The sequence below is a fragment of the Protomyctophum bolini genome (genome assembly GCF_963924005.1).
Source record: "Protomyctophum bolini genome assembly, chromosome: 20".
Lineage (NCBI taxonomy): Eukaryota > Metazoa > Chordata > Actinopteri > Myctophiformes > Myctophidae > Protomyctophum > Protomyctophum bolini.
The window spans coordinates 6,477,749-6,498,475 of NC_137881.1; the positions used below are offsets into that span (position 1 = coordinate 6,477,749).

The following is a 20,727-nucleotide window of genomic DNA, read 5'->3' on the forward strand; positions in this document are numbered from 1 at the left end:
AAAGGGTACCTCAACATCAAATGTACCTCAACTAAGCAAAAGTATAAAGTACTTGCAGAATGCAGAATGTCCCATTTAAAGTTTTCAAAGGAAAGTCTTTTGAAAATTGCAGATCTACAAGCTCGCATTGCGACCCATTGTGAGCTCGTAGATCTGCTATTTTCAAATGGCCGAAATGTATAGGGCTGAGGTGGTTACTGTACGTTTTGTAATAATAATAAAAATTTACAAACTAACTAGTATTAAACTAAAGTTGTCAAATAATTGTAGTGGAGTAAAAGTACAATATTTGGATCTGAGGCCCTAAAAACAAGGCTCCAGACTTCCCAAAACAGGCTCCTACTTGGCCTCACTCCCCGAACCCACCTCACCCCTGCCCATTTTGACAGGCTGGAATGGCTTAGGGTTGACGACAGAGTACAGCATCTTGCAATGGGTCTGGTCCACGAGATTCGTTACAGTACACCACCAGGTTACCTAAATGTACCTAAAAATACTTAGGTAAATACTTCCTTAATGTCAACGAAGTTCACACCCACAACACCAGAAGGAGTTCAACAAACAACGTGCAACCCAGATTCGGCACAAACAAGGGACTAAATGCCTACAAAATGTGGAACGCCCTACCAACAGCCATTAAGACATGGAAATCCCTTAACCCCTTCAAAACCGCACTCAAAGGTCACCTATACGGACGGCTGCAATTCGAAACTGGCCCCCGTAAAATCAGAATCACTCCCCACCCACGTCCTGTATGTTTCTTTTCCCTTTTTACCTCCTTACATGATTTCCTGTTGTTGTTTTTTTTTATATAGAAGTGTATATTTGTACCGTCTCTAAATGTTCTGATGAATTGAAAAAGGTGGACCCTGTTGTAAACAAAGTGTAATGCTTTATCAGTGTGTCGTCCACACAGTGACAGTCTTTGTATTGAGTTGTGCTTTCATGTGAAATGTACCCATTCATGCAAACTGTTAATAAATACTTCAATCAAATAAATTTACCATTTTGGGGCGGGAACCCCTTTTGGTGTTATAGCATTATGTTATGCTTTAGCTATTGAAAAATAGCAGATCTACAAGCTCATAGTGCGCCACCGAGTGGCGCGCTACGAGCTTGTAGGTCTGCTGTTTTTGAAAAATCGACTGACATTAGAAACATAGCTTTTTCAGAAAACTGTCAGGATGTAGAAGACATTTTTTAGAATCTGATCTCAGGTCAGAATGGAAAACTGTCATGATGTAGAAGACATTTTCTAGAATCTGATCTCAGGTCAGAATGGGTTCATTACTTTACACCTGCACTGTCTCAGGTGCTAGGTTAGAATCTGATCTCAGGTCAGAATGGGTTCATTACTTTACACCTGCACTGTCTCAGGTGCTAGGTTAGAATCTGATCTCAGGTCAGAATGGGTTCATTACTTTACACCTGCACTGTCTCAGGTGTTAGGTTAGAATCTGATCTCAGGTCAGAATGGGTTCATTACTTTACACCTGCACTGTCTCAGGTGTTAGGTTAGAATCTGATCTCAGGTCAGAATGGGTTCATTACTTTACACCTGCACTGCTCAGGTGTTGGAGGAGGTGAGGAGGCTCAAGGAGAGGAAACGCTTGGAGCTCTACCTGAACGAATGTCAGCTCAGCCTCAGAGACTGCACCGCCCAACACACACCCATGAGCTACAGGTATGTGTGACTGTGTGTGTGTGTGTGTGTGTGTGTGTGTGTGTGTGTGTGTGTGTGGTGTGTTCGATGAAATACATGGCAACTTTGACAACTTGTAGATTTATGTACTGTTCTTTATGAACTTTTAATCTTTAAAACCAATGACCTCTTCCTTCAGGAAAGGATTCCATATAAGCCTTCTGGCTTCTTCCTTTCCTTGCATTGTATTTTTGTTTATTTGATATGTTATTGTCTATTTTTTGTACTATATGCTAAATAAATAAACCTAAACCTAAAATGATTGGAACCCAGCTGGACCAGTCTCATGAACAAAACACTATTTATGAACGATTTGCGTCCTTTGTCATATAATCGGTTCAGGAATATAAAAGAAGAGACACAGGTTGTTTTCTAAATCACTTCGCATTTCGATGTGCACAGCACCTCATTTTATTGAGGGATCTAAATAGCGGCAGGTATGGTTTCTGTAGCATAGCCTAGGCTTTACAGGTAATCTAACAGGTATGGTTTCTGTAGCCGAGGCTTTACAGCTAATCTCCAGAGAAAGGTATCGTTTCTGTAGCATAGCCTCTAGGCTTTACAGCTAATCTCCAGAGACAGATTTATTTTCTTCTTTATGGGTTCCCAGATTGCTTTACAGACTGCAGTTCCACTAAATCCCCAGCAGAGGTCAAAGTACACACACTAAATCCAAGGGTTTATAGGTTCTGAACACTTATTTGTTTAAAACGTGTCACAGTGTGTATAAATAGTGTGTGTACATAATACATAAACAGAAGCATCGACTGAAGGTGGAAATGTACAAATATACCCAAAGAGTAACACAATAAGCACTAGAAACGAGTCAAACAACCCAGAGACTACATGTCCGGGTAGGCGGTGTGGCTGCATGAAACTGACATGTTAATTATTATTTCATATTTTTTGTATTGATATTTAATGTTTGGTGGTTACTACGAGTCGAGTCACTGCCAGCTGAGCTTACGTCAACGAGGACTCTCAGGAACGCAATGTGTTGACAGCTGGGTGACAGCTGGGCGTGACGTATATTAGCAGTGACATTGCTTATATACCCTTTCAAGGCCACATTAATTGCGGCCACATTAATTCAATTTTCTCCAGAAACTGGCTGTATATCAAATATGAATGGACATCATTAACAACGCACAGCCACCCACTGACAGAAAGGCCGGGATGATCGGTTTACATGTACTGGCGCCCTCTACTGACAGTGACGTCAGACTTCGCTCTATATGAAATTTGCACCCTCTGGCCAGAAAAAGAATGAAGTCTGTGTATTTGACTATAGGCTAGGGTTTGACAGGATTGCTGAATTCCTACAATTCCCATAATGCTTTAGAGGAGGAGGCTGCATGGAGGTGTGACTTTGTAGTCCAGGAAGGAAGTCAGACCACACTGCTGGCCTTCAAAGCAACCAACGGTATGGCACACCCATATCTTTCTTGTTTGATCGGACTCTACAAACCCTCCCACGTGCTCACATCAGCCAACGCAGGGAAGCTGGAAGAACATTCACTGAAAACATCCTGGGACAACGCTCCACGCGTCCTAAACGCTGGGACAACGCTCCACACGTTCTAAACGCTGGGACAACGCTCCACACGTCCTAAACGCTGGGACAACGCTCCACACGTCCCAACCGCTGGGACAACGCTCCACACGTCCTAAACTCTTCTCCCTTTTGGCTACAAAACTATGGAATGCACTTCCCACTGCAATCAGAACTGCAGACTCACTCCCAATCTTCCGCCGTAGACTTAAAACCCACCTCTTCAGACTCCATCTTAGCCCCGTAGCACTTGCCCTAGCCTCGACGACCGTACAGGCTATATGCAAAGGCTCAACTTATGTAACTTAGAGAGCATTTTATGTCAACACAGCACTCTATAGTGTATACGCAAAGATCCATTATATATAGATATTCCACTGTCGATATTCCATGACTTAAATTCTCCATTCATTGTCAATGGGGAATCTAATCTTTGTGTAGGACAGAAATACCGATTTTCTCAGACACATTATGGCGTAAATTCTCCATTCATTGTCAATGGGGAATCTAATGTTTGTGTAAGATGAAAATCTACACTAATAGCTGAATATACGAGGGGCTAGCATCGCTCAAAAAATGAGGACAGAATATTGGGGGATGTCAAAAGTGAGGACAGTAAGAGCAAAGTGAGGACACCAAAATAGATTGGCCGGATTGGAATTGAGGATAAAAAGTGAGGACATAGAAAGAGCAAAATAGATTGGCCGGATTGGAATTGAGGATAAAAAGTGAGGACATAGAAAGAGCAAAATAGATTGGCCGCCAATGGCCGGGATGTGTTGATGTATACTGTTACTGTATGTACAGTATGATGAGAAGAGCGCCCCTGGATTCACACGGGTGAAGGAGATATCTAATTTAACATTTGTGGAGTTGGTCACCTGACCAAAAGCGGTTGACAGAAACTGGTCGACATGTTCTGTTGCCCCAACAGCGGCAGAAAACAGCCTTTTAACCAGGCTACTTGCACACACTGCAACTCGCTTACAATTCGCAAACCTGGCAACACTGCTCCGTGTTCTCATAGGCCCTCCAGGCCCGCCCCCACAGCTACTTTTCAGTCTCACAATCGGCCATCTTGCTTTTTACTTCGATGCGCGAGTGGACATTTAATGCAAATACATTAATTATAGCTCCAGCAAGCAAACACAAACACCTCAACTCCATCTCATTGTGAATAAGAATTCCGAGGGGAAAAATAATTTTTGGAACGCCACTTTCACCCAGTATGAAGCTAAATGTGGAAGCCGTGTGTGTCACACCAACACTGGTGACCCAGAGAATCCTGTGCCGATTCTCAGGCATCTGGCCTGAGGCACTGCCTGCGAGTTGGCTCTGCGTGCGCTTTTTCCAACTCTCACTGATTTATCTAGCTCACACGTCAATCACAGTCAGCAGCTCTCAGCCTGCACACACACGCACGTCTGTCTTGCGCACACGCGCACACACACACACATACACACACACACACACACAGAGACACACAGGAATGGCTATACGGCGGCGAGACAGCGCAGCACGTTATAATTTTCAGTTTCATTAAATAACTGTCTTTCTCAGCGTGCGCACGTGCGCACACAACATTATTCAAGTGAAATGCGTAACGCCAATATTGGGCTCATATAGGCTACCAATACACGACGAAATAACTGACAGGAGTGATGGTGCTGTGAGTAAACTCACAACGCTTTCTGACAGAGAGAGAGAGAGAGAGAGAGAGAGAGAGAGAGAGAGAGAAAAAGACAGAAAGACGTGTTAGAGTAACGCGCGCGAGCGAGAGAGAGAGAACGTCAGAGAGAGAGAGAGAGAGAGAGAGAGGGAGGGAGGGAGGGGGGGGGGCAACAAGCTAACAGCATACGTTCGTTCTATGATCCATAAAACGACAGATCTGCCGTTTAAGGGCAGATCTGCGGCCGCGCAATGCTGTGTGGTTTCGTCTTTTTTCCTTTTTCCCTCCTGCTTCCACATGACTGCAGCCTCTGATAGCTACTGTGCTAAAGATGCTAAAGCAACACAAAAAACATCCACACGCAAAACAAACCAGGGACCAGGGTTGCCACATATCGTGGATGTGAGAGTGAAACAAGCAACCAGGTCTATAAAAATGTTAATAGGCCAGTTCAAAGTAGGTAAATCAAAAATGGTCCGGAAATTAGTCTTAAAATAATCAATTATAGTGTTGACTGTCAAACTTTGTTGTCTAATGTTGTTTCAGAGCAGTGGAACTCAAACATTTCCATGTCAAGGACTACCAATAGATAAACAAGTCCAAAGTAGCTTATAATGATCAGACTTGGCAACACTGTCTCTAGGTTGAACGTTCCTTTACAAGCTCACACATATGAAATATCTTTTTTTGAATCTTCAAACTGAGACATATTTTATGATAATACTGTTAGCACAGTCATCATACTCCAAGAGCATACAAATGGAACCAAATGGACCCTGATTTTCCCAGAGAGCAAATGGTATCAAATGGGGGTCTGTGGCCTAATGCATTTCAAACTGGGGCTTCTTGGTATTATATTCTCTGCATATCTTATCAACTTGGGGTGAATATTTCACCACAATACTTTACTGAATATTTCACAAGAATATAACACAAGAGTCAAATGTACGGTCAAATGTAATCACAATATAGGCTACAGATGTAAATATTTATGACACAGTAAAATGTCGAAAAATAGTGCTATCCCCCCCCCCCCCCCCCACACACACACACACACACACACGACAGGCAAGGCTGTTGTTTGCATCGTTAGCAGGCAGCAGCTACCTTGGCACTGCTCTCTGTGACTGTAGTTGTTTCACCATGTTTGCGTATTTATGAGAAATAAAAAACACTTTCTGTTATTATACTAATTTATAACCCATCCGTTACTACATGTGCAGGGCACACTACTGAGTTTAAAAACACAGCTGAAACATGAAGTGGAGTCTGTCAACTCTGTCAACGCAATTTCCTTCTTCCCATATTGCGCTGCAACGACACTAGGATTGAGCCCCCCGAAGGGGGGCGAAATTCTAGTAGGTTACAACCAACAAGACGATTAGAGGCGTGACAATGACATCTCATACAGTATTAATGCGGATTGGTCCTTGAAGACATGCAAGGTTGCGCACGAGCGCCCGCACACACACACACACACACACACACACACACACACACACACACACACACACACACACACACAGTGCCTAAAGGGCCAAGGTGGGTACTGTACAGTGTGCTGATGTGAATTAACATGCTAGCTGACCGCACAGACACGTGCACGTGTGTGTGTGTGTGTGTGTGTGTGTGTGTGTGTGTGTGTGTGTGTGTGTGTATGCACGTGTGCGTGTTCCTAATCATTGACACTGTTGTACTTGTTAAGGTTACAACTGGTTGCGTGCAAACACACACACACACACACACTCACACACACATACACACACGCACGCACGCACGCACTCACACACACACACACACACACACACACACACACACAGTGCTTTCAGGCGTACAGTGGAGTCATGTTGAGCAGGACAGTATATGATTTGTCCTACAACTGACACACAGAGAGAGAGAGAGAGAGAGAGACAGAGAGAGAGAGAGAGACAGAGAGAGAGAGAGAGAGAGCAGGGGGAGGGGGTTATCATCATCTCTTTCTCTCAGTTGTTGGGTCGATGGGTTTGAGGACACATTAACAACAACAGGACGGACTTGTGGAATATTCCGTTTTTCCCCGTTTCATTGTTGCTACTATTATTATGTTTGTGACGGTGAGACCATAATGTCTTTACTGTACTGGAAGAGACCGTAGGGGACAGATGACGAGAAGGACAGACAGACGGACGGACGGAGGGACACATAGAAAGTTCAGTTAGTTTGTATAAGATAGTGAATTAGTGACAGACAGACAGACAGACAGACAGACAGGATGCAGGTGTCCATAGCGACGTGCAACACACTGGGGGGCGAGCAGCATCCTCTGAAGAGGGGACCGGGCGGCCTCAACAACAACACCTGTCAATCTGTCAAACACAAAGCTCCGCCTCCCGGCCGCCACGCCCTGTTAGGCCACGCCCACACGAAGGAGGCTATAAAGGGCCATCATACCGACATGATGTACAGGTGAGGAGAGAAACACTCACACACACAAACGCGTGTGCGCGCGCAGTCGCGCACACACACACACACAGACACACACACACACACACACACACTTTGCAATAACATGGGATATGGCTACTTGGGGGTCCTTGAGAACCCCCGATCTAGACTTATTTCGTTTTCGTCAGAAAAAAGGTAGTCAACGAACATTTGTCGACCACGACGATGATGATGATGATGCGATGGGAGAGTGTGGTCTACTCTAGCCAACACCAACTCAGGATTGCTGGATCGCTGCCCTCCACACTCTCCTATCCAACATCAGGTTCTTGGGCTCTATACAGTGTTGTTTAGCTAAGCGGTCACGTTGCAGTGCTTGTACGTACAGTAGGTGATGCGCTTCTTTCCCCTCCTGGCTTTGCCCCTGGGTTTGGCTCCCATAGAGTCAATTTACTTTGCCTCAAGTTATGTGTGCCTGGCTGGCGCAGTGCCCTGTCAGCCTCATCCTTCTCTCTCTGACTTTGTCTGTGACCCGTGGTAGGTCCCTGTACAGTACACTCGTAGAGGATCACGGTTCTGATGCGGTCCGTCAATGTGATACCTATAGTGTCATTCATATAGCGTTCTTGTGTTTAGCCCATTTTGGGCCGGAACCCCTTTTGGTGTTAGCATCATGTTATGCTTTAGCTATTGAAAAATATTTTATATAATATTTTATATAATATATTTTTTGAAAAATCAAAGAACGACTGACATAGAAACATGGCTTTTTCAGAAAACTGTCAGGATGTAGACGACATTTTTAGAATCTGATCTCAGGTCAAAATGGGTTTAGACTCTACCCAGGGCTCTTTCATGCTCTAACATGCTGTGAGGATGTTTCAGCCCATCTGGCTATAGGAGACAATATATTATGTTAATAATGTATAATACTGAGACACAAAATAGAGTCTTCCCGTTAGTGAAACAATCACACACTGACACGTAGAAAGAGTTCAAAGGTCACAAAGCTAAACGTCAATGCCCCTCTGTGTGTGTGTGACCAACAGCTGTTTTAATCACAGAGACTTAATCACAGATTAACTGCGATTAACGCGTGCACACACACACACACACACGCAGACACACACGCACACACACACACACACACACACACACACACACACACACACTATAGTAATTGTTGTGATATGATCTGAGTGCCTATGCCGTGTACTTGTACGTGAGAGCACAGTGTACTGTCTCTGTATTGTGTACTGAACTGTAGCATTCTAGCTACTGACACCATCTCATCTCAGACAGCAAGGTCAGCGTGCTGCAGTTAGAGTTTGTTATGTCTCAAGTGTTGTTAGTTACGTCATTATAGGATCCAGCTATTAGTCCGGTTCCTTATGTAATTTTGTAGGCTTTAGACGAAGATTTTTAAAACTATATATTTTTGGAAACCTTATAGCCTAATGAATCAGAAAATGTTTGTTGCCATTTTTTCCGAGGTCGGTAAAGCGGCCATCTTGTAGCTTTAAAAATGGCTACTTTCAAAAACGAATTTCTCAATATCTCGCCTACTAAATGACCTAAAATCAAGATTGCAGTGGTTAAATCTACATTTTTGGGGGCAAGGAATCCAATGGAGCCGACTACATTGTAAATGAGACATGTATGGGTGGGTATTTTGCATTTTTACATCAAATCAAATGGTATTATTCTGGTAATCTGGATATGTATATCTTATCTTCCAAACAATAGAATATTTCACAAACACTTTATCACATCTCTCAAAAGACAGGAGACAACTTGAATCAAGACAAAGGGAAAAAATCACACCTGTGTGAAGTGAGGGGTGGTCTTATCATCGTACATCATGATGACGTAGTACACTATGACATCATCAGACACTATGACGTAAAATTCTCGATTCAGGACAAAGTTTGTGAACATACACTAAAAGCTGGACATAGGAGGGGATAGCGCCCCTCAAAAACCCAACATATCCCATAATCTCTGTACATTGAACGTTCAATGAACTCTAACAAACATGTCCAACATAATATCCATCAAAATCGTTTAACATAACGATATGTACAATCTCTCATTGTCTTTGTTGTTGAAAAACACAGGCTGTTGAGTCTATATATAAGCATAATCTCCATCATTGTCATCACTGTCACTTGCATAATTATGTGATATCACGACAGTCCTCCTCATTCTGGCAGTCAGAGCTACAATGGAATATTTCACAAACACTATCACATCTCTCAAAAGACAGGAGACAAATTTAATCAAGACAAAGGGACCTTTAATCAAGAACTTAACAAAAAATCACACCTGTGTGAAGTGAGGGGCGCTCGTAAATCGATCGTACATCATCTGTGCAGTTCTGTGCAGGGGAGCCCCACTGAATTGCACGAACATCTGTGTGAAGAGCAGTCTGCTTTACACTGACATCTGACCATCTCAATGATAGATTCTGGTGCAGGGAGGAGCTCAGTTGTGACTGGTTTCATCTGGCCGTCCTTGTCCTTGTGGTAGCCGTTCTGTAGTGGGTCAAGGAACTCTTGCTGAGCGATGTCAGCCTGACCCCACACGCTGGCCTGGATATGGTGCCCTCAAGCAGCATGTCCTAGGGGCCCAAGTGTGGGTGGAAGCTTCTCACTTTCTGCCATGTGTTTGCAGAAAAGATGCCACCTCAGTTCAGGGATTTTAATCCCTTTCCGAGAGTATACAGTGCAAACAAACGATGCTAATGCAGAATGAAGATCCTCTGTCACTTTCCTAGTCTGAGAAAGCATTTGAAGAGCCTTAAAAGCATGGTCATCTGCTTTTAGGTAGATGCTCAGCCAGGTAGCTTTGCCTATTCTAGAAAAGCGCCCTGTGTTGTCTGCTCCTGTAAATGCGTGAAACGCTGGAAAAACTTTTGCTGCTATATATACAGAGATATCACAACGTGTTGCAGCGCACTGACCTATTGAGCTAACTGAACCTCACATGTTGCAGCGCTCTGCCGCTCTGCCTATTGAGCTAACTGAACCTAACAACGTGTTGCAGCGCTCTGCCTATTGAGCTAACTGAACCTAACAACGTGTTGCAGCGCTCTGCCTATTGAGCTAACTGAACCTCACAACGTGTTGCAGCGCTCTGCCTATTGAGCTAACTGAACCTCACAACGTGTTGCAGCGCTCTGCCTATTGAGCTAACTGAACCTCACTTTTTTCAGCGCTCTGCCTATTGAGCTAACTGAACCTCACAACGTGTTGCAGCGCTCTGCCTATTGAGCTAACTGAACCTCACTTGTTTCAGCGCTCTGCCTATTGAGCTAACTGAACCTCACAACGTGTTGCAGCGCTCTGCCTATTGAGCTAACTGAACCTCACGTGTTGCAGCGCTCCGCCTATTGTGCTAACTGAACCTCACTTGTTTCAGCGCTCTGCCTATTGAGCTAACTGAACCTCACGTGTTGTAGTGCTCTGCCTATTGAGCTAACTGAACCTCACAACGTGTTGCAGCGCTCTGCCTATTGAGCTAACTGAACCTCACGTGTTGCAGCGCTCTGCCTATTGAGCTAACTGAACCTCACGTGTTGCAGCGCTCTGCCTATTGTGCTAACTGAACCTCACTTGTTTCAGCGCTCTGCCTATTGAGCTAACTGAACCTCACGTGTTGTAGCGCTCTGCCTATTGTGCTAACTGAACCTCACTTGTTTCAGCGCTCTGCCTATTGAGCTAACTGAACCTCACGTGTTGTAGTGCTCTGCCTATTGAGCTAACTGAACCTCACGTGTTGTAGTGCTCTGCCTATTGAGCTAACTGAACCTCACAACGTGTTGCAGCGCTCTGCCTATTGAGCTAACTGAACCTAACGTGTTGCAGCGCACTGCCTATTGAGCTAACTGAACCTCACGTGTTGCAGCGCTCTGCCTATTGAGCTAACTGAACCTCACGTGTTGTAGCGCTCTGCCTATTGAGCTAACTGAACCTCTCAACTGTTTTGCTGCGCACTGCCTATTGAGCTAACTGAACCCCACGTGTTTCAGCGCTCTGCCTATTGAGCTAACTGAACCTAATGTGTTTCAGCGCTCTGCCTATTGAGCTATCTGAACCTCAGAACGTGTTGTCACGCTATGACAAAAACACAGACTCCATCAATCGAGCAAAAGCTTTTCCAGCGTTTCACGCATTTACAGGAGCAGACAACACAGGGCGCTTTTCTAGAATAGGCAAAGCTACCTGGCTGAGCATCTACCTAAAAGCAGATGACCATGCTGTTAAGGCTCTTCAAATGCTTTCTCAGACTAGGAAAGTGACAGAGGATCTTCATTCTGCATTAGCGACGTTTGATTGCACTGTATACTCTCGGAAAGGGATCAAAATCCCTGAACTGAGGTGTGCATCTTTTCTGCAAACAAATGGCAGAAAGTGAGAAGCTCCCACCCACACTTGGTGCCATCAAGCAGCATGTCCTAAAGGCCCATATCCAGGCCAGCGTGTGGGGTCAGGCTGACATCACTCAGCAAGAGTTCCTTGACCCACTACAGAACGGCTACCACAAGGACAAGGACGGCCAGCTGAAACCAGTCACAACTGAGCTCCTCCCTGCACCAGAATCTATCATTGAGATGGTCAGATGTCAGTGTAAAGCAGACTGCTCTTCAAACAGATGTTCGTGCAATTCAGTGGGGCTCCCCTGCACAGAACTGCACAGATGATGTACGATGATAAGAGCGCCCCTCACTTCACACGGGTGTGATTTTTTGTTAAGTTCTTGATTGAAGGTCTCTTTATCTTGATTAAAGTTGTCTCCTGTCTTTTGAGAGATGTGATAAAGTGTTTGTGAAATATTCCATTGTAGCTCCGACTGCCAGAATGAGGAAGACTGTCGTGATATCACGTATGCAAGTGACAGTGATGACAATGAAAATGATGGAGATTATGCTTATATGTAGACTCAACAGCCTGTGTTTTTCCACAACAAAGACAATGAGAGATTGTACATATTGTTATGGATATTATGTTGGACATGTTTGTTAGTTCATTGAACGTTCAATGTACAGAGATTATGGGATATGTTGGATTTTTGAGGGGCGCTATCCCCTCCTATGTCCAGCTTTTAGTGTATGTTGACAAACTCTGTCCTGAATCGAGAATTTTACGTCATAGTGTCTGATGATGTCATAGTGTACTACGTCATCATGATTTACGATGATAAGAGCGCCCCTCACTTCACACAGGTGTGATCTTTTTGTTAAGTTCCCTTTGTCTTGATTCAAGTTGTCTCCTGTCTTTTGAGAGATGTGATAAAGTGTTTGTGAACTGCTCGTGAACGGAACGTTCCGCCCAGCAGTCTGCCGTCATGGCGTATGCGTCCTCAGGCGTCTTATAATAATAATCATTTACCGTGTCCGGGGGTGCAGGGCGCATTATTCATTATTATTAATTATTAATGCGCTGGTCTCTAATAATGCTTAAAGCACCAGGATGCTTAAAGTGCTTGAGACCAGCTAAATAATTCATAGTTCATCATTTCAGCTAGTGCTGTCGACAAAAACTATGACAAAAAAAGTTCGTTGACTATCTTTTTTCACTGAGGAAAACTATAAATAAAAACTAAGCTATGACGACTAAAACTAACAAAAATTGCTTGATAATTTTGTCAACAAACAAAAACTAGACTAAAATGATATAGGGAGGGACTAGTGGAGAAGAGATCCAGTAGAACTAAAAGACAATTAAGTCATTTCATGTGTGGTTGCACTCAGGTGTATTGTGCTCTGAAAATAGCAGATCTACAATCAGCAAATAGTCAGGGCATATTTAACAAATTCTCCACCAATAAATGTCTTCGCCACTGTGTTTGTAAAGGTGTGCATCTACGTAATAACACATCTAAACTGAAACTAGACACCTTACAAATACACATTGGTGAAGACATTCTTATTCGTATATAGGCATTTTCCTTGCCCCGTCAGCTCCACCACTCCTCATTTTCAAACTGGGAATGTGCTCAGGGTCCATATTTGATCAAGTTAACGAAATGATACTTGTAAAAATGTTGTCAAATGGCTCTGCCATCAGATTTTTGTCTTTTTGTGTTTTTGTCTTTTTCTTTGCATGCACTATAGATGTCTGTTTATGTCCTGTGTATGTAAGACTGAGAGTGCTCTGAGCAAAATAATTTCCATTGTATTTATACTCTGTATCTATACAAATAAACCTGAACCTGAACCTAGCTGTGGTTTATTGTTTACTAGCTCAGGTCCATATTTAGATAGGAGTTCCCTCTAAAATGGACCAGCAGGAGGCGTTGTTGGGTAGAGTTTACAAGTTGTATAATTATACAACCAGTGGTTCTTGGAGGTTCCAGGTGGTCTCCATGCAGCTAAATGATGGTCAAGTTGGTAACCAAATGTTGAACCTTCATGAGATCTTTAACTCCTGGAGAGCGTAACATGAAACCAAATGTGTCCTTGTGAAATTATTGTTATACATCTCTGCATTACTTAATGTAATAGAAGTCTACGCAATTAGAGAATGTAGAAGAATTGATATTTTGACGTTTGCCTATTATTTCTCCTATGATACCAACATCAATACAGCATGGAAATCTTATCCAACGACAACAAAATATGCAAAGTCTTGGGTCTGAGAGGCTAAATCTCATCAAATCTCAGAAAATGCCAGATATACAGTAAATGCCTTGATATGAAAAGGGTTGAAAAACACTGGTGCAAGGTATGATGTAGGCCTACATAACGTCCTATACTGCTGCTGAAACACTAAACAAACGGCTGATTAAAATGAAAATGACTTGACGTTATGATTTAATGTTATGTTTGTTTCAGGTATCTGGGGAAATCTGGACTGAGAGTATCCTGCTTAGGACTGGGTAAGCACGCACGCACGCATGCTCACACGCATGCTCACACGCACGCACACACGTACGCACGCACACGTTGCGCATAAATGCACGCACACAGGAATTGAACATGCATGCTGCTGTTTTGCAGGAACCTGGGTAACATTTGGATCACAGATTTCTGATGAGGTACCGTGTGTGTGTGTGTGTGTGTGTGTGTGTGTGTGTTTCCAGTCTTATTTTACTTCATTCATCCACAATTTCAATATTCATTGTAGGGACTGGATACGTAAATGTTACATTGACAACAGAGTGTATATTGTGTATAATATAATGTGTGTGTATGCGCAGACAGCAGAGTGCGTAGTGTATAATATAATGTGTGTGTATGTGCAGACAGCAGAGTGTGTAGTGTATAATATAATGTGTGTGTGTATGTGCAGACAGCAGAGTGTGTAGTGTATAATATAATGTGTGTGTATGTGCAGACAGCAGAGTGCGTAGTGTATAATATAATGTGTGTGTATGCGCAGACAGCAGAGTGCGTAGTGTATAATATAATGTGTGTGTATGTGCAGACAGCAGAGTGCGTAGTGTATAATATAATGTGTGTGTATGCGCAGACAGCAGAGTGTGTAGTGTATAATATAATGTGTGTGTATGTGCAGACAGCAGAGTGTGTAGTGTATAATATAATGTGTGTGTATGTGCAGACAGCAGAGTGCGTAGTGTATAATATAATGTGTGTGTATGCGCAGACAGCAGAGTGCGTAGTGTATAATATAATGTGTGTGTATGTGCAGACAGCAGAGTGCGTAGTGTATAATATAATGTGTGTGTATGCGCAGACAGCAGTGTGTAGTGTATAATATAATGTGTGTGTATGTGCAGACAGCAGAGTGCGTAGTGTATAATATAATGTGTGTGTATGCGCAGACAGCAGAGTGCGTAGTGTATAATATAATGTGTGTGTATGTGCAGACAGCAGAGTGCATAGTGTATAATATAATGTGTGTGTATGCGCAGACAGCAGTGTGTAGTGTATAATATAATGTGTGTGTATGTGCAGACAGCAGAGTGCGTAGTGTATAATATAATGTGTGTGTATGTGCAGACAGCAGAGTGCGTAGTGTATAATATAATGTGTGTGTATGCGCAGACAGCAGTGTGTAGTGTATAATATAATGTGTGTGTATGTGCAGACAGCAGAGTGCGTAGTGACCACAGCCTACAACAATGGCGTCAACCTGTTTGACACTGCAGAGGTTTACGCATCAGGAAGGTACAGTAAACAACAAAACCATTAGCATTAACAAATAATAACAACATTAATAATCATAATGAAAATAACAACATATACCTCTCTCTCTCTCTCTCTCTCAGGGCAGAAACAACTTTAGGGAAAATTCTAAAACACAAAGGCTGGGGGTGAATATATGTCTGTCTGTCTGTCTGTCTTGTTCATCCGTCATAGTAATCATACTATAATCACCATCATACTATAATCATCATCATCATCATCATACTATAAGTCTGACAATGTCTGTCTGTCTGTCTGTCTGTCTGTCTGTCTGTGTGTCAGAAACACTGCCGTAGCTCCTCACTGCCTGCACAAATCCCTCCCACTTTTCACACAGGACTGTCTATGGAGGTCTTAACAAAGCCGTTTTTCCAATTTAACAAATTATAAATTAATAATGAATTTATTAGTGACTTAAAAATGCGAAAACACACCCAGGGCAATATCTTCACAACGGGTAAGGGCTAGTACTATTATAAATTGATGGTGTCAAAATTGTAAGTTTGCTCTCTCTCTCTCTCTCTCTCTCTCTCTCTCTCTCAGGAGGTCCAGTTATGTAGTGACCACTAAGATCTACTGGGGAGGACCGTAAGTTCAGCCATCATCGTTCTATTCATATTAGTTTCATAACAGCTTCATCTTCATGAACGTGTGTGTGTGTGTGTGTGTGTGTGTGTGTGTGTGTGTGTGTGTTCTGCAGGGCGGAGACAGAGAGGGGTTTGTCAAGGAAACACATAATTGAAGGTATACTATACGTTTTCTCCTTAACCCATTCTGACCTGAGATCAGATTCTAAAAATGTCTGTTGACAGTCTTCAGAAAAAGCTATGTTTCTATGTCAGTCGTTCTCCGATTTTTCAAAAATAGCAGACCTACAAGCTTGTGGCGCGCCACTCGGTGGCGCTCTACGAGCTTGTAGATAGACCGATAATAGACAATAATATAGTTCATAGCTTACAAGTTTCTATAGTGTGTGTGTGTGTGTGTGTGTGTGTGTGTGTGTGTGTGTGTGTGTGTGAGGTCTCAGAGCATCTCTCTCCAGATTACAACTGGATTATGTGGACATTGTTTTTGCAAATCGAAATGACATCAACGCACCTATGGAAGGTACACACACACACTCTATCTCGCCATCTGGTTTTCTCTCTCCCTCTCTCAAATTTAAATGTACTTTTATGTTTAAATGTACTTAATGTACTGTGTGTGTGTGTGTGTGTGTGTGTGTGTGTGTGTGTGTGTGTGTGTGTGTGTGCGTGTGTGTGTGTGTGCGTGTGTGTGCGCGCCCGTGCATTTTCAGAGGTTGTGCGTGCGATGACCTTTGTCATTGAGCAAGGCATGGCCATGTACTGGGGGACGTCGCGATGGAACGTCATCGAGATCATGGTACAGTACTGTTATATGGATCATGGTACAGTACTGCTACGCTATGCGCTATACGTAGGCCACAGCAGTGGGCAGGCATTTTCTGGTTCCATTCAAAAAATAGGCCGCCCATTCGTTTTTCCCATAGACGGTGGTGCGTGACATGAAAAGGGTAATGGAGGTTTTAATGTGTAATCTAACACAAACGGAAAAATCCAGTAAACAACTGTCGTAAGGAGACTGCGGGAGTACACAGCAGCTGTATATGTCTCTCAGTGCAGTGACATTCTGTGATTATATTTGCCATAATCATATTAAAAAGTGTATCATTTTCGGCCAAATACAACAAGCCTTGGCGTCGGGGGGTGCGTTCAGCTATAGGTCAGGAGGAAACAGGGGTGCACGGCCAAAAAAGTTTGGGGACCGCTGCCATAGAGAATTCTTGAGATATTTATATCAATTATTGTAAGCCTATAATCAAGCCATCCAGGATGCTGTTGATTCATGACCAGAACATCTTTGATTCTGAGAACCACTAAAGTTTAGTGGTTCTCAGAATCAAAGATTAGTGACTAAACAGATGGTTTTTAATAGTTTTTCTCTCACAGAATCAAAGGTTTTATGGCCATGATTCACCAGGAGCCTGCAGGAAGGCTTTAGATTCTAGGCTTAAAATGATTTATATAAATATTTTTTGGAAATCTCTATATGGGAAAAAACGAGGCCCCACCACTAAAGCGTGTGAGTGCCGTGTCGAACGTTGCAAAGTTCCCTTTATAGCCTGTTGGAGTTGCGACCCGACAGGCAGACAGACGTGTGTCGGGTTTCGAAGGACACGGTCTACAGTATTACAAGTGAATAAAGAGTCAAAGACTGCTGTTTTCTTTGTACTGTATGAGCCAACACACGTGTCCTGTACTGTACTGTTATACTGTTACTGTACTGTTATGCTCTCTCTCTCTCTCTCTCTCTCTCAGGAGGCGTATGCCGTAGCCAGACAGTTTAACCTCATAGCTCCAGTATGTGAACAGTCAGAGTATCACTACTTCCAACGGGACAAAATAGAACGACAACTTCCTGATCTCTACCACAAGATAGGTGCGCATGCACGCACGCACACACACACACATGCACACACACTGCTGCAATCAGCACCAACTTGGTTTTGTGCATGCGTGCGTGTGTGTGTGTGTGTGTGTGTGCGTGCATGTGTGTGTGCAGGTGTAGGGGTCATGGCCTGGTCTCCTCTGGCTTGTGGTTTGTTAACGGGTAAATACGATGAAGGAATTCCAGATGGTTCAAGAGCTGCAATGAAGGTACATAACACACACATATGTGCACGCACGAACGCACGCAAGTTTTACTTAAGAAAAAGTATCAATGTTGTATGTAATTCAAAATATACTTGAGTAAAATGACAAAATATTGGTAAATGGAGCATTTATATAGCGCTTTATCCAAAGTGCTTTACGTATAGATTGTGCATTACATTACATTACATCTCACCCTGTCCTCTGCCTCCTCTTCTCTCACTCCAACTAACGTCATGTCCTCTTTCACTACATCCATAAATGTTCTCTTTGGTCTTCCTCAGTTCCAACCTCAACATCCTTCTATGCCGACTCTTTATACTCACTATCTCTCCTCTGTACAATGTACAGTGCATGTCCACTCCAAACTATGGAGATTCCATACTGTACCTCTCTAGATTTCCCTCCGCCTGCTCTCACTACAGATCACAATGTGACAATGTCACCCGCAAACATCATGCTCCATGGGTGTTTTGTAAAAAAAAATATCAAAGTAACTGGTAATTAAAAGTGTTCAAATAAATGTAGTAAAAGTACAATATATGCCATCTGAGATGTAGTGGAGCAGAGTGGAATAGAAGTAATATAGTATTGGAAGCCAATGCCTTCTTTTTGGGCGCACACTGCAGGGTTATTCGTGGCTCAAAGACAAAGTGGGCAGCGACGAATGGAAGAAACAGCTGTCTAAAATCACGGATCTCCGCCTGATAGCCGAAAGACTCAACTGCACTCCTGCACAGCTGGCTATCGGTAAAGCTACGTTCATTCAAACCTGGATAATGTGTGTGTGCTCACACATGTGAGTGTGCGTGTGTGTGTGTGTATTACTGTCACTCTTTCTGCAATGACACTGACTATAAACTGTGGCATCAGCAAATCACTTTAACTCTGTCTTCAGCCTTGAACTCATTGTAATGCAAACTATGCATGGCATCCTGATCCATCGACTGCCATTGTTTTTAGTCACACTCACAGTGTCTGCTGTTTTAGGCTGTTGAAGAACAAGTCTCATATTATCCCAACTAAGGACGAGGACATTAGAACTAAGTGGATGGATTTATTTTTATGGGTCGACGAGGCGTTCCGCTGACCAAAAAGAATATGTACGTTTGTGCATATTACTTTTTGCCTTGGGCTCGGGACAAGGAGACATATGGTGTGTTACATAATACAGTTGACTAGCAGGCGCTATGGTTTCCACCAAGCAAATCGCTCACTAGATATAAAATTTAAAGGCTATATATTATACACTTGACAGAGACCTAGATTGATTTGGCCATCTTTATAGCAGATTTAAGGAGGTGATGATACGATAAATAATGCACCTTCTTCCTCCTGAGCTGCATGTCGTTTTCACAGAGATCCACCAAAGGGATCTGAAATGCCTTGGAACGGCACCCTCAGAGAAGATGGAAATGAATGATCTGAGTGGTTGTTTAGGCTTCAGCGTGTATACAAATATATTAAAAGGGCAACATTTATATAATACATTTGATTTTAAATTCATGGTGAGGTATACCTTTAATAAATCACCATTGTCAGATTACTTAATGATGATGTCACTGACGTCTGTCTGTCTGTCTGTCTGTCTGTCTGTCTGTCTAGCATGGTGTCTTCGTAGTGAAGGAGTTAGTACAGTTCTACTTGGAGCCACAAATTCTGAACAACTTCTAGAAAATGTAGGATCTATCAAGGTACTGTATGTGTCTGTCTGTCTGTCTGTAATTGGTTTTACAAGGACATGAATTAGATAATTAGAAAATGGTTAAAGATTAAAAACATATGACACAGTCTCCTGTCGGTCTGTCTGTCAGGTTCTGTCCCAGCTGACTCCGCCCATCATCGCTGAGATGGACACGTTGCTAGGCAACAAGCCACGGAACGCCAAAACAGAGTCGCGCCCGTGAAGAAAGAGAGAGAGAGAGAGAGAGAGAGAGAGAGAGAGAGAGAGAGAGAGAGAGAGAGAGAGAGAGAAAGAGAGCGGGGGGGGGAGGTACCCAGTCTTACAGAGCAGTAATAAATAGTAATTAATTATTTAACCATTTAGTTACTAATTGTAAATGTAATGAATAAATTAGGGGTGCACGATTATGAAATTATGACCGATCTCCGATTATTTGCAGGGTCAAATCTGCCGATAGCCGGGGGCCGGGGGCTTGGCCCAAAGCCTGTTACTAAAGTATTCAATCAATCAATAAATATACTCTTGTTCCACGTTTCTGTGTTCACCACTGAATGACTACTGAATGAGATAAGTACACAAATTAAATGTTGAATTTAGACATTTACGGTCACATACGGTACATTACATAGTCAATATCGGTGAAAATAATATGTATTATTTTGAGACCGATCCGATATGGTATTTTTATGGCCGATTCCGATACCGATTATATTGTGCATCTCTAATATAAATATAATATAAATACTTTATTGATCTGTTACATCTCATCCTATCTATCAGGATCACTTCAGTCACTTCACTTGATAAATGATTAAAGTCAGTCAGTTGTACTGATCTTGATAAATGATTAAAGTCAGGTAGTTGTACTGTGAAAT

The 20,727-nt window shown here is 42.8% G+C and overlaps 1 protein-coding gene across 1 annotated transcript; it reads left to right on the forward strand.

Annotated features, from left to right (window-relative positions):
* Positions 1-1,538: 1,538 nt before the first annotated feature.
* Positions 1,539-20,075, forward strand: LOC308335928 (voltage-gated potassium channel subunit beta-3-like; the record flags this gene model as incomplete). The annotated part of the gene is made up of 14 exons (XM_080793151.1): positions 1,539-1,684; positions 14,183-14,226; positions 14,348-14,385; positions 15,399-15,478; positions 15,580-15,624; positions 16,040-16,084; positions 16,197-16,240; positions 16,517-16,603; positions 16,794-16,879; positions 17,836-17,956; positions 18,080-18,174; positions 18,798-18,918; positions 19,774-19,862; positions 19,983-20,075. The coding sequence occupies 14 exons, from the start codon at positions 1,539-1,541 to the stop codon at positions 20,073-20,075; spliced, it is 1,134 nt and encodes a 377-aa protein (XP_080649277.1).
* Positions 20,076-20,727: the final 652 nt, after the last annotated feature.